Genomic DNA, 13,683 nt, shown 5'->3' with positions numbered 1-13,683 from the left:
GAACAATCATTTTACCACGAGTTATGTATTTGTTCTGCATTTTAGTATCTAGATCCGTTTTTGAAAAAAATCTATTAAACAATCACTGCATTTAAATTTGATAATACTAGAAATTAAAAGCTAAACAACTTAATTGTGTTTTCATTTACAGGAATATATAACTCATCATCTAAATAAGCATAATTTTATAAATTTTCTAGCGTCTGATCTGAATATTTTCAAAATAATTGCCAAAAATTGTGTAAAAATTTTAATTTTCAACACCTTGGATATGTGACAAACTATTGACTCTTAGATACAGCATATTTGTCTAATAGTGACCATTTAACGTGTGGTATCTTCAGCTTTTGGTTGTCCCGTTGTCAATAAACCACCCCGTATTGCATCTATGAGGCCCGGTTAACGAAGGGGTAAACCAATTCCGAATCATCAGAAATATGCGCAATACACTGTGCGGAGTTCTTGAACATATTTTTGGTTGGTTTTAATAATTCGGAATTTCTACTTTGTTGGATTGAAGCAATGAAAATAAAGGCCCAGATTGCAAATACATATTAATTAATCGCTAAAAGACTTTCGAGATCAAAAGGTCCCTGCCTCGCACAGAACCTTATTGACGGTCTTTGAAAGCGGTTAAGTAAGAAGTTTCATGGAACATGCTAATAGTTTGAATTATTGCACCTGCATGGTTCGCTTCGGATTTCAGTAACAAGTTTTTTTGTGATGAGTTTACATATCAAGGATTTAGAGGAGATGGTGCCAGTATCCTCTACATTCGTACTCAATATTGAAATACCTGACACTAAAGGTTTTGGGCACATGACCTACCATTTAAAAACATCTACTACGACGTGACAACGTTGATATTTGTTAAAATCATCATATTGCACCAATGTTTCCAAAGTTTTTTCATATCCCGTATATTGCTTCAAACTTCGTTAAGGGCGCATCTTGAGCTGTTAAGTTGAGTTTTGATCAAGTTAACTTTCTTATACTTGCACGTACTAGAAGTCGACAAAAAGGCTTTATTTCCCAACTGAGAGTCGTCGCTTGAAACTCATTGGAGGTATCGATAAACAACTTTCAACTCGATTTAACTGTTCCACGAAAAACTATATATGTGTCTTCCGAGTTTCAAGAGTCAGTTTATTAGAGGAACGTTAAATTGTCTTTGCAACTTTAAGTGTATTTCATTCTACGTGGTATTGATAACGGTAAAGTATAAAAAATACATAGTATTAAATGTTGCAGAGAAATGTGCTAATTTAGTTAATTAACGCGATTGCCATTCGAAAGCGCGGAGTGGTATATAATGCACTAATAGGAGTTAATTACTGTTGACGGATGGAAATTAGATTGTGTGGCTGAGGTCTCAAGACCCTTAGGGCAAATTAGGTAAATGAGATAGGCCATTATGCCCCTACGCACATTCCAGGTGATTTACCTACGAAAAATGGAACAAAACCTGTACCAACTGTGTCATGTGTCGGTATATCGTTACGCGGGCAAACTGAAGCATAAGGCGTGAAACAACACAGGAAGTAGGAAACTGCGGTATAAATCTAAAATCAATTATCGTGGCCAGTCGAGGCGACAGGATTGTTCCAAAAAAATCCAAAATATTTAATTAAATTCTCACCGAGAGGTCTCAGCGATGCGGCGGCGTGCCAAGCCTTTTTAATCTTAAAATCCACCTCCATTCTAGCAACGTTAAATTGGCGTTTAAAAGGATCTCTGCGTTGCAGTTAACTCGCAAAAATGATTTTCCAGTCAACGACACTTACGTTGTTACATTGAGAAATAGGCTCAAGACGAACTCGTTGTAAATTGCCAAGGAAATGAACTTGCTTTCGTTGAATTCCGAGGGCGCCTTCCTTACGACAACACACAGCCGGATGCCCCAAATCAAGAAGGTTATTTCCACTGCAAAAAATCAGCACATTAGTACAAAATGCAACAATATTCTACCGAATATGGAATCGAACATGTCCAGTGTGCCTACTTACGTTTGAATCATGAGAAATACTTTTATCAGTAATTTTACCAAAAAAGTTTTTATAAGAATTGTGCAATTCAAATATGTAATTAATGAATAACAATAATTTTTTTTGCTAATCGGAAAAGACAAAGGGTTAATAATATTTGTGGGTATGTAGGATTAGTTACTTTAGTTTTAAGTCAAGCCACCAGTGTCTCGACATACCCAGCCTCTCTTTCAAAATATTTAATCGTCCTTTGACAGTCAAGTTTGATATATGCTAATACATTTAACTCTTACAAAAATATCGGCAAATTTGGTTCCAGTAAGCCGGTGCCCAATGCCACAGAACTTTAGCTGTTAGAGAACATTCCATATTTCCAAAATATTTTCAATAGATAAGCAACTTACACACATTTAAATATATTTTGGCCTGCTAGATGTCCTGACTTAACCTCTATGGATTATTTCTTATGGGGCGACTTAAAATAAAAAGTCTACCAGCACGACCTGTTACATAATCTTTTGAAGATAATTATTTTGAAAGCACGTTGGGGAATGAGTCAAAATATATTAATGAATGTATTAAGGGAATTTTGCAGAAGAAAGATTTAATGATCCGAATCGGCTATGTCGAGACTAGTAAAATTACCTGAAACTAGAATAACTAATCCTGTATAGTTACACAAATTATTAACTTTTTGTCTTGATGTCTGTCTTGATGAAAGTGAATGATTGTTATGCATTAATTACCCATTCAAATTGCACAATTGTTTTAAAAACATATTAAGAAAGAACAGTTATGATCTTTTCCTTAAACAAGAAATACATGTGCCTTACTGAAACTAATAATAATAAAATTTTCTTGAACAAAATTCATATTTTTAAGATAGCTGGTTTTCGACCTCAAAATGTGATGTCTCATTATTTCATTCTATGTGCAGAACTTTTTATGAAGAATAATTATTTTTCGTCAAAATAATGATAAAAAAAATTCCCATATGATTTCAACTTAACTAGACATACTTTATAATGATATAATGCCGTTCTTCGCAAAGAATGGATCTCAGCAAATTAATTGGGGATTTCTTTGGACGTTTATTTATTGTTGGAAAGCTTAGTTGGAGAGTTTGTCATAGGTTAGGCAGTGTTTTTTCAAAATTCTGAATTAAACATTAAGTTAGGTCAAGGTGTAATGTAAAATTGTACATAACTACTGAGGTAGCCACGCACACTATTCTAAGAATCGGCTTGAGATGTAGGCAGAAAACGTGAAGATTCACAGTAGGTCAATTAAGTCTTCATATACCCAGACGAATTCCATTTATTTACAATTTTCGTACCTTAAAAATAATTTAAATCACAAACGTTTAATATATTTGATCAAATAAGGCATCATTACTCAGATTTATGAAAAATATAATCAAGAAACTCTCTCACTGTAGAAGAAAAATAAAGAAAAATGTCTTTAGATTTGCCTAAAAAAGTATTCATATACTAAAAACCAAAATTTTATGACTCTAAAGAACAATGAAATTTAGTCATTTATATTTGGTGGGATTCTCCATAGCATCGATCACAGCTTATAAACGACGATTCATTGATCCAACTACATTATAAATCATATTTTCAGATATTTTGGATCATTGATCTAAAATAATGTTGCGAAGAAACTCTTTAGTTGAATTTTTTCTTTTTCTTATCCATTTTTCCATATGTTGTCATAAGTGCTCAATCTAATTGAGATCAGGGGATTGCGGTGCTGTCTTTAACAAATGAAGTGTATTATATAGTAGGCATTCTTGAATTAATTTTAATAAATGCTTGTGACCATTGTCTTCTTGAAAATAAAAACTCTTCCAGTCCAAGGTTTTCAGTCTAACCTTTTAAATTGATTTCCACGATATGTTAATACATGAATCTATCTATGTTTCCTCTCAATAAAAGCACCCAACTCATACCCTTTACTGCCATACAGTCCCAAATTATCATCTTTCCACCATCATGTTTTACCGTTAATTTCAAATTGCACTTTTTTATACTTTCCTCCGGGTTTCTCCATAATTTCTTGACACCGTCGGATCAGAATAAATTATATTCGCCTTCATCAGAGAAAATAATTTCTTTCCAGAACTTCATGTTTTTTTTAACCGGTTGTCCAGGCGAATTTTGAACATAGGAGATTAACACGGCAAATAGGTTTTTATTTTTTTGCGCCCGTACGGATTATCCAATTGAAAATTTTTTATATGAGGGTCATAGTATTCAAGACCAGTCATTGTTCTGCAATTTTTGAATCTTCTAAGTAGGATGGTGTTGGTATAAAACGCTTACAAAAAATACATTTGAATGCTCCACGTAACTATTCGTAGTCACGATTAGCCAGAGTCAATGTCAGAATTAAACAAATACAAGGTCGCCAACAACACAAGCGTGAAAATCCCATGACAAATGAATTTTCTTTTTATTTTTATTTTAACCTTTTGTATTTCAATGCAAAAAAGAAAAATTGAAAGCAAATAAATGAAACAACCACCTACATATTAAAGTTCAAATAAACAGGTAAGTCAGTCAAAACAAAAAATTTTAACAAGGTTTTGAAAAATATTTATAGCAATTGCTCAAAGAATCTGGCCTCGAACGGTTATACGGAATGTGCAAACTTTTGAAAATAGGAGGCGTTTTAAGCCAAAACGACTCTAATTAGAAGATTTAAAAAAGTTCGGAATAATGGCTGGTCTTGAGTACTATGTTTTCCCTATAAAAGTTTTTTAATTGGACAATCCGTGTAGGCGCAAAAAAATTAACACCGATTTCCCATGCAAATCTTTTATATCTCGGAGACATTCGGTGTGTTCAAAAGCAAAGGCAACACGTTTCTTCTTGATCACTTTATTTATCCAGGGCTTCTTGGCTGATCTACTTCCATAGTATCCGATTTTTCTGTTATGATCTCTAATATTTTGTGCATAATTTTTTTTCAAGTTCTCTCTTGCAATTATGAAACGAGATAAAGTGCACTTACATTAGAATACTTTTTAATCTTCTATAGAATGAAGCTTTCATTTAATTTCGTTATTTTTCGTGGTTTCCTGAAACGTCTTAAATGATCGATCCTGTAGATCTGTATTTCTGTATGAAGTAATGAATAGTAGCATAACTTATCACAACAGCTTGCTATTCTTTCACAAAATTTTCCCTCTTGATGATATTTGATTATCAACTTTTTGACATTTGCGTAAATTCGTTTTCCTCTTCGCCCTATAACTAGTATTTTTAACTTTACCTTGATCTCACATGTGTAAAAATGTATTAGTGACGGCTTATCGCAATAAATTAAATTTGTAAATAGCAAATTTAGTTTTAAAAAAACTAGAACATCTACGTATGAATACCTTTTTGGGTATACATAAATATGTTTGTCTTTATTTTCCTTGTACAAAGAGACAGTTTCCTGGTTATATTTTTCATAAATCTGTGGAATGAATCCTTATTTGTGCAAATATTTTAAATTTTTATTATTTAAATTGTTTTTAAGTTGCGAAAATTGCAAACCAATGGGATTCGCCTGGGTTGGACCTACTGGACAAGCTTTATCTAGATTTCATTTCAATTTCACCGGGATTTAATGAATGCTACCCAAAGTGAAAAAATTCACACCACGTTGGCATAAATTTCGGCATTTTAAAATGGTTTCGCGATAGTTGCAACTGGCCACGGGTTTTTTCGTGTTTCGTTTTTATTTCAAATGTCAGTTTGGTATTCGGACAACCATAGCAATCCCCCATGCATAGTGAAGATATATTCCGACTGAACTAAAATAATGGGGTCGTTCCTGACCACAAACGGAATGAACGAAACGTGAAAATGAACGGTCGAATTCAACTAACCATCTGAAAGAGGTTGGATAATGGAGAGTCATTTATCCACACCAAATGTGTGTGTTGCTATTATTCGATTTAATTCAACATTGAACTAGTTAACGAAAATTGGCAACATTCGATTTACATTGAAAACACTTCATTAAAAGGGCATAGGATTTATACTCATTATTTTAATGGCAGCCAATTATTTCGAACAATATAAACTATTTAGACTGTATATCAATGAATATTATATTATTCTCAAAATAATTTAATCTCAGCTACATTCAACTGCTAATTCAAAACAAAGAGAGAGCACTTTCTAACATGACGTTGATTAGCAAAATTTTCGTTTAGCAATTTTCTAGCTTTATTAAAACATACTAAGCATCCGAGAATAAAACTAATGCAAGAGAATTATGTTTAAGAAGTAAAAGCTGAGATGGCCTTATAAATTGGAACATCACGGCGATCTACTCAAGATTTAAGATTTTCATAATAAGGAATAAGTGGAGTGCTCATTAATGAACAATTTGTTTGGAATGTTGTTCTTGTTTTCCATTCAATAGCCGCATAGTCGCAAGAGAACAAAAGAGGCTTTAAAATCTTATAAACAAAATAAACATTTAATGATCTAACATTTCAAGGGAGTTGCTTATAAAGTTGATTTTAAGCTTGTTTGAATGGGAGATGAGAGTCTACAGGCGGCTACTTTTTCTTGTAAAGAGCTCTAATCTGTCTGGAAAGGGTAAACCGGAACAACTACAATTAACATTTCATTATCTACATAATGAAAATTTTCGATCTTATTTATTGGGGCCCAAACTTTATTTTTGATTTATGGGTTTCCTTATGCAACTTTCGACAAAAGCATTGTAAATTGCATTGACATTATTTGTTTCGCCCTTACTTCCAGAAATATAATAAATCTTTTCATTCATTCTGCATGTGTCAAAGTATATAAATATCAGGGGTATTGGATCATATCTTTGAATGTCTTCACACCAGATGAGTTTTGTAAACGTGACATGAGCCTGTATATCTATTTTCTGCTATAAGCCATTAGGGAACTTTTTTCGGGCGAATAGGCATTCATCTAAAATTTGAGAACGGACAGGCAAAATCCAGAAGAATTTGTTTTTTACTTGTGTGTCTATAACATAATTGGGAAATTGTGTCATTTCCTTTCTGGCTATTGCTTTAGTGAGCAAGTAATAAAGCAGAGAAATTGTCTAGCAGTAAAGCAAGACGCACGAGAAAAATTATCCTTTCAGACCCAAGAGTTTGGGATTTATCTTTTAATAAAGGCACGTTGAACAAAATTGATTGGACAGTTTCAATATTGGACAAATAATTGTAATGCAAACATTTAAGAAACTACAGAATAGAATTCAAAAATAAACTTCTTTGACAAAAGTCCTCGTTTTTCGAAACGTTACATTTAATGAGAAAGAAACCGTCACGATTCCATTTCCATGATTTCTACTACAATACCTTTTATCGTTTGCTTCAATTTGAAAGACATAAAAGGGATGTAAAAAGGACTTTGTATTGTATTTGCAATTTATTGGAAGACAATGAGTATTAAACTTTTATTTATTCCGAGTCCGGCCTTCAGTCTCAGGCGACCCAATTCCTAAGGAGAATCTGCTTTAAATGCTGATGGTGGGCAACAACGGTTCTGATTCTTGTACGAAAAAAGGTTTCTTCGTTCTAAAAAATAAATCTTCAGCTGAAAATTTACTGTGCGTTTAATTGTGAAATACGTGCCCTTCGAAATTAGAAAATTAGAAAATAAATTTCGGTAAGGTATTTTCATTTAACCTTAAAGAGAAGGTTGTATAGAAAGTGAGAAAATCAATTCTGCTTTCTAGACGGTCCAATGGAACTCTGGAGGAATATTATTGCTGCGTAGCTCAATTTGACGTCGAACTTTAATATGCCTCCAAGGAATAAACTTTCCAGCTAGTCATATGTCCAACTCATCCATCAATATATCTCATTACTCTCTATTCGCCGATTAAGCCAGCTTTGCACAGAGCTAATTTAGCACTCAGGTGTATCCCTAATGTAAGATAATACGATACGGTTCAACCAATGTGCCCCGTCCCTTACCCGTTTCCACTCCATTTTTTGTAACAAATGATTATTTTTTAAAAATTCAAAAGCAGCACTAGAGATGAAAATAATTTTTTTGGCGTTTGTATAAACAGTTATAAATCTGGTAAAATATGCAGTACAAATTCAGTTAAATAGTACGTGAGCAATGAAAAAACTTGTTGGTCGATATGAAATTGGCTCGTTTTGAAAAAGTTAATAATTTAAATAACTATGTATCATTATTTATTCTAGCTTCAAGTTATTCCTCTAGAGTATCGACATGGCTACCTTCTTTTTCGAAACGTTTAATCTTTCTTTTATAAAATTCCCTTAATACGTTCATTATCATATTTTGAGTAACTACATAACATGTTTCCGAAATACGTTTCTAAATGATTAACATTTTGAAATGGACCGTGCTGGTAGATTTTCTGTTTTAACTAACCCCATGAGATATAATCTATAGGGGTTAAGTCAGGAAATCTAGCAGGCCAAAAAATATTTTAATGCTTGTGCGTTACTTTTCCATTGAAAATATTTTGAAGCTATAATCTAACAGCTAACTTTGGTAAGCATAAAATCGAAAACAAACTAATATCTTTTTTTATCAAATTTGTATCTATTTTGTTCAAAACCTAATCGAAAGAGTTTGAATCCCAATACACTATTGAATTTAGTTTTGCGAGACCTCCCATTTGAAGTATCATTTGACACATATTTTAATTTTTTAATAATTAACCATTTTGCTCTATCGGTGATATAAGCAACATGAAAAAAACATCATAAGATAGTATTATTGCGTTTGAATAAAAAAAAATGTTTAAAAGATAACAGGGTAGGTATAATTCAAAGCCGCACTGTATGATGATACACATACATTTCCTACCAGGCGTTGAATATTAAATTAGCTTTTTCTCGGTAATTTCAGGTATACTTGCAAACATCCAGATTCTGAGGCGACAGCAACAAACGTTACTCATCATAGCATTTGCCAGTCCGAAAGCTGGTCTATGCATACTAATGCGTTCTACAAAGTTTTAGCCAGGGAACTATCGTCTATATCGTGAGCTCAAATCAAGATTTGGTTATTTGATAAGACAAAGCCGTAAAATTCAGACACATGCATCAACGCAATTTGTCAAGCAGTGAAAATGTTCTTGCAGGTATCAACATGTTAAATGGACTAAAGTTGCAGAGTTGCTAAACAAAAGTTTCTCCGCTGTCCTACTTCGGTAACTATGCAGGTCTCTTATATTGCACACATCTGAGGAGTTATTCATAGAATCCCAGCTAACTTCATTCAGCAAACTGCAGACACAATGAGAAGTTTCTGTAATGGCTTAAATTAGATCATTCCATATGACAGATTTCATATGGAAGTTTGACAGAGTTGTATTGCGGGATATTTTTGTTGCAGTAAACTAGGTGGTTTGGTCTCCGAAAACCTCCTATTTCATAATTTCACTAATTGCACTAAGTATTAATACTCTTAAAAGCCTGAGAATTGCGACAGTTGTTTATGTCTATAATTTCCCAAACGGATTCCCACTTTTATTAATCAACTATTCGGTTTTTCTTGACTCTTTTGTTCTGAGGAGTTTTTTTTTCATATTTTAAAGGCACACACTCGGAATTAAATTCGTTATGTGGAAAAGTTCCAAGCCCTTAAAGACTAGTAAATTAGCGGCTTAAGGTGCACAAATTCGGGTCTCGTTAGAATCCGCTAATCTGGCCAGACATTCATGATAAATTTTACGTGATTAATTACTTGAAATCCAGAAACCCGCAATGAGACTGAAACAAAAATACCGCAAAACGTATAGACCATTTTAGAGGTCTTATAATTTTTCATTTTTGACGTGGATGATTTTAGAAAATTATTTTAACAAAACCGTAGGACGCTATGTTACCGTAATTTCCCTATGGGAAAGAACAGTTTTTGCTTGATTCTTCTATGACAATTCATAAAAGATAGTTGCATTTCCAGTAATATACGTACAGATAAGAAATTTTCTTTGATAATATTATGAATTACTTGAATTGATACGCGATCCCTTTGAAAAGTTACATCACCAAAACTTTTCCTCCTACGCCACCGTACTTGAAACTACTCGAAAGAGTGCATTTGATTGTCATATTTTATGCTCGAATTTTACCAGGTACTTATCACATAATGGACAGAGATACAAAAAAACTATTTTTAATTCATAAAATTAAAAATAGTTTTGGAAATCACCTACCTGAAGCAACTTGAATTCATTTATAAACTTTCATGAGAAGATATTAATATAAATTTAAATTGCGAAAACTGTAAGAGATAACTATTTGAAATTTTGAGGGTTTCCGGGATAATCGAAAGTGTTTAAGATAACGTTAAAAATAATTTTCAATAATCAGTCCGTTTCGGTTGAGCTATTAAGATAGCCTAAAAGTGGCCTAAAAATAGCATTTTTTTTTCAAAAATCTCCTCATTTGTATCGTTTTTCTAGTTACTCCTTAGCTTGCTTTAAATGTCACTTCACTTTGTCAAATTTAAAGCCTTCTCTGAGGTTAATGCGTTTTTGCTCGACTTAAAGTTTGAACAACAAAGTTAGTCAAAGTAAAACTCGCTAGGGAATATTTTGTCACACCACTTATTAATTATACATTAACTGCGTGTAATATATGGGGCCGTGAATTATGGGGGGTTTGAAAAGCGGTAGTCACCCTCTGCACGTACATGTAAAATGTAAATGTATTATATTATTATAATGGATGACTTACCTGGCAAATTAGTTATAAGCTGGTTTACATGCTACATAAACCATGTTTAATGGACTGACTATGATACGGAAATTTTGTGGTTACCATTGCGGATGACGAAAATTATTTAGAGAAGTTTTCGCTGTTCACTTATGGATATAATGAAAGAGCCTATGGCTTGTTAAAATGCTTCCCCAGAACCAACGAATAAAGGGAAGATCAAAAGGCAAATCAATCAGTTTCCCGCATTTCGAGCTCGATTTCCTATCCTTTTAGATGTAGTGCTTTTGAGAAAATTGCATATAATTATTCTTGGAACAGCGAGCGAGAAAATATTTCCGATTTTATCAATTGGGGCATAAAATTCTTAATTGCAGTAAACGAAATTTGCCACTTGTTGTAGGTTGTAAACTATAATTTCGCCCTTTCAGATGTAAACCTAATAATAACAGTATATTGAAACTTATTGTAAACTTTTCCGGAAGTTTTCCGCTTTACCGCCGCTCCTCTAAACGGTTGTTGATTTTCTAGTTTTAGGAGTTTAATTGCTTCTGGTACTATCAATTAAAGCAGCCATTTTAGTTAATTGATTTTCGTTCATATTAACTCATTTAAGACATGCGCATCATATATTTTAAAATAAAAGTGAAAATACTGTTAGCAGTAGAATATGATTTGGTGATGTGCACGCACATCAAGCAAACATACTATATTGTGTATTATCAAACGAATTTCACGTTGAAGAGGGTAAAGGAAGTCTGAAGGGGGGTTTGCGTTCAATCATTATTTAAATACGAAGCTCTTCACGTCTAATTAGAGTTAGCAATTTGAATTAAAGGAGCGATGATCAACCTAAAAGAGGAGATTCCTTTAAAAAGCGAATAAGCATTTCTCTATTTTTAAATTGCGAAGGTTTATTGAAAATTTGCGATTGAAAGGCGAAAACTTACAAGTCCTTAAGACCATTTTACGGGAAACTTAGGTAATTTTCTATAGCTCGTCAGGGCGTTAAATGCACCAAAATGATAAATTGATTTGCTTTATCAACTTTGTGAAACCAAGTCCTGGAGAATAAATTAGATTTACGTTTGGCGTAAAACGGCAGTTTATTTTCAATTTGATCTCGATACTTTAAAATCTTTCTTGTAATTGAAATGCACCGAAGAAAATACATCAATTCGTGAACGTTGCCGACAAAAATTTGTCTATGCTTTTAAAAGTAGCTATCGAGTGGGTAATTTAGTGGAGTAATTTTCTTGATTGCTTTTTAATGTACTTTTTAATTCAGTAGGGACTCTGTTTTTAATTTTGCTTACAATGCTTTGGCAATATCGTCTATTTTATGGCTTCATCCAGGCGCTGAAATTTAAATTAAAAATCCACAAAAGCAAAGGAAGAAAATATAGCTGCAAGTCTTCCTGGCTCCTTCAACTTCACACTTTTTCGCTTAACGAAAACTTTTGTATATTTCAAATTGGTCAGAAGTCTCGGAACAAAGCGCCTGTTAAAAGACATTGCAAAACTCCAACTGAGACTTTAAATCTGCGAATAAATGCCAATTGAATATAGTGTTTCCAAGTTATACATAAACGCTCAACTTGCTCTAAGTTTCCATTAGAAGTTTGGAGCTGGTTGAAACATTACTGTCATTAGGTACACTTTTAATAGGGTTAGAGTTGTAAAATTACGCGATTAATCATCGAAAGTTAAACGCAGAGCAATAGAATTTAAAATCTTTAGAAACATCTAAATTCATGTTGACTGATGACGATATCATCCAAAACAATAATTTAATAGTTTAGAATGGCAACATAAAATCCAATGTTCTCAATTAAAAGCTCTCGAAAGCGTTCATTAAAATAATTCTACGTAATAGCTCGGTAACATTTGCCTGACGGTTTCACGAAATATCGTTTTTGGTCGGCACCTAATTCATTATAGTCCGCTTATAAGCTTTGTATGTTATCTATTCTGTGTTGTATGTTTATGTTTATTTTCGCGCGATAGGAGTTTTTTTACGACTTGCCATGTAAACATTATTAAATGGACCTCTACAAATATTTTTTATTGAAAATTTGTCAGTTTACCACAGATTTCTGGGTGAGCTTTGTACTTTTGCATATTGATTACCAGAGAATTCCAGGAATTTCTTTTAGTTGGATTTTTTGGTGTTGTGATAAATGCGTACATTTGGGTAAAAGGTTTTGAAGCAATTTCGTTAGGTATTTCAAAATTATGTAGGAATATGTTTTGGATGGTTTGGAACTACCTTATAAATGTATAATCAGCCAAATTTTTGAATTCCTATAAAGTGTAATTATTAAAAAAAAAATCGAGTTCTGTTCTTGAAATTCTCCCCACAGTGTGAGCTACACAATTTTCTTACGCCTAAGCAATTAATTTTACAGCATTTACGCATTTTAATTACATTATCTGATGGCCGAAAAAAGGAATAACAATGCCGGGATTAATAAGACTACCTTCCTGTGCCGAAGCAAAGGCAGAAAAATTAATTAAGATTTTTTTTATAGTCCTTTCACTTTTCTTCTAGACAGTGTATCAGACGTTCTGGATAGAAAGTAAAATTGGATTTTTTTCTGAGAAATCTGATGCATTTTATTAAAAACATGTTCCTCCACGATTTGTCCTTGTAAAAAATTCTTTAGCATCATGGCAATGCGTTAAGAGTTCGAAGCATGTCTTTTATTAACTACCAGATTGAAAATTAAAACTTCAGCTATAAATTCTCGCATGGGGCCATTACAAACCCGAGATTCGTCCACGGAATTGAAACAAGTTTGCAGGTTTTGTAATAAAATTCTATCAGCAAAGTCATAAAGTGTTAACGGGACAGATCAACTCACTTTAGACTTTTTTAGTTTTTGAAAAACTTTCCTGTCAACAACAAACTTCAGAAAAGAGAATTATGAGAGTTAAGTGCATCGAGTTGTTGGCTCTCTTACAACTCATGCTGATTGAATGACTGCCCTTGTGTTTAGG

The 13,683-nt window shown here is 33.0% G+C and overlaps 1 protein-coding gene across 1 annotated transcript in view; it reads right to left on the bottom strand.

Annotated features, from left to right (window-relative positions):
* LOC136350635 (metabotropic glycine receptor) overlaps nt 1–13,683 on the bottom strand; it is a 130,268-nt gene that overhangs the window by 4,658 nt on the left and 111,927 nt on the right. Inside the window, exon 9 of the mRNA XM_066302564.1 lies at nt 1,785–1,923. Coding sequence (XP_066158661.1) covers nt 1,785–1,923 — 139 coding nt within the window. The remainder of the gene's footprint in view (nt 1–1,784; nt 1,924–13,683) is intronic.

This window comes from Euwallacea fornicatus, chromosome 3, assembly GCF_040115645.1.
Source record: "Euwallacea fornicatus isolate EFF26 chromosome 3, ASM4011564v1, whole genome shotgun sequence".
Lineage (NCBI taxonomy): Eukaryota > Metazoa > Arthropoda > Insecta > Coleoptera > Curculionidae > Euwallacea > Euwallacea fornicatus.
The sequence above is the reverse complement of the archived record's forward strand: the minus strand, read 5'-3'. Positions and strand labels throughout refer to the sequence as shown.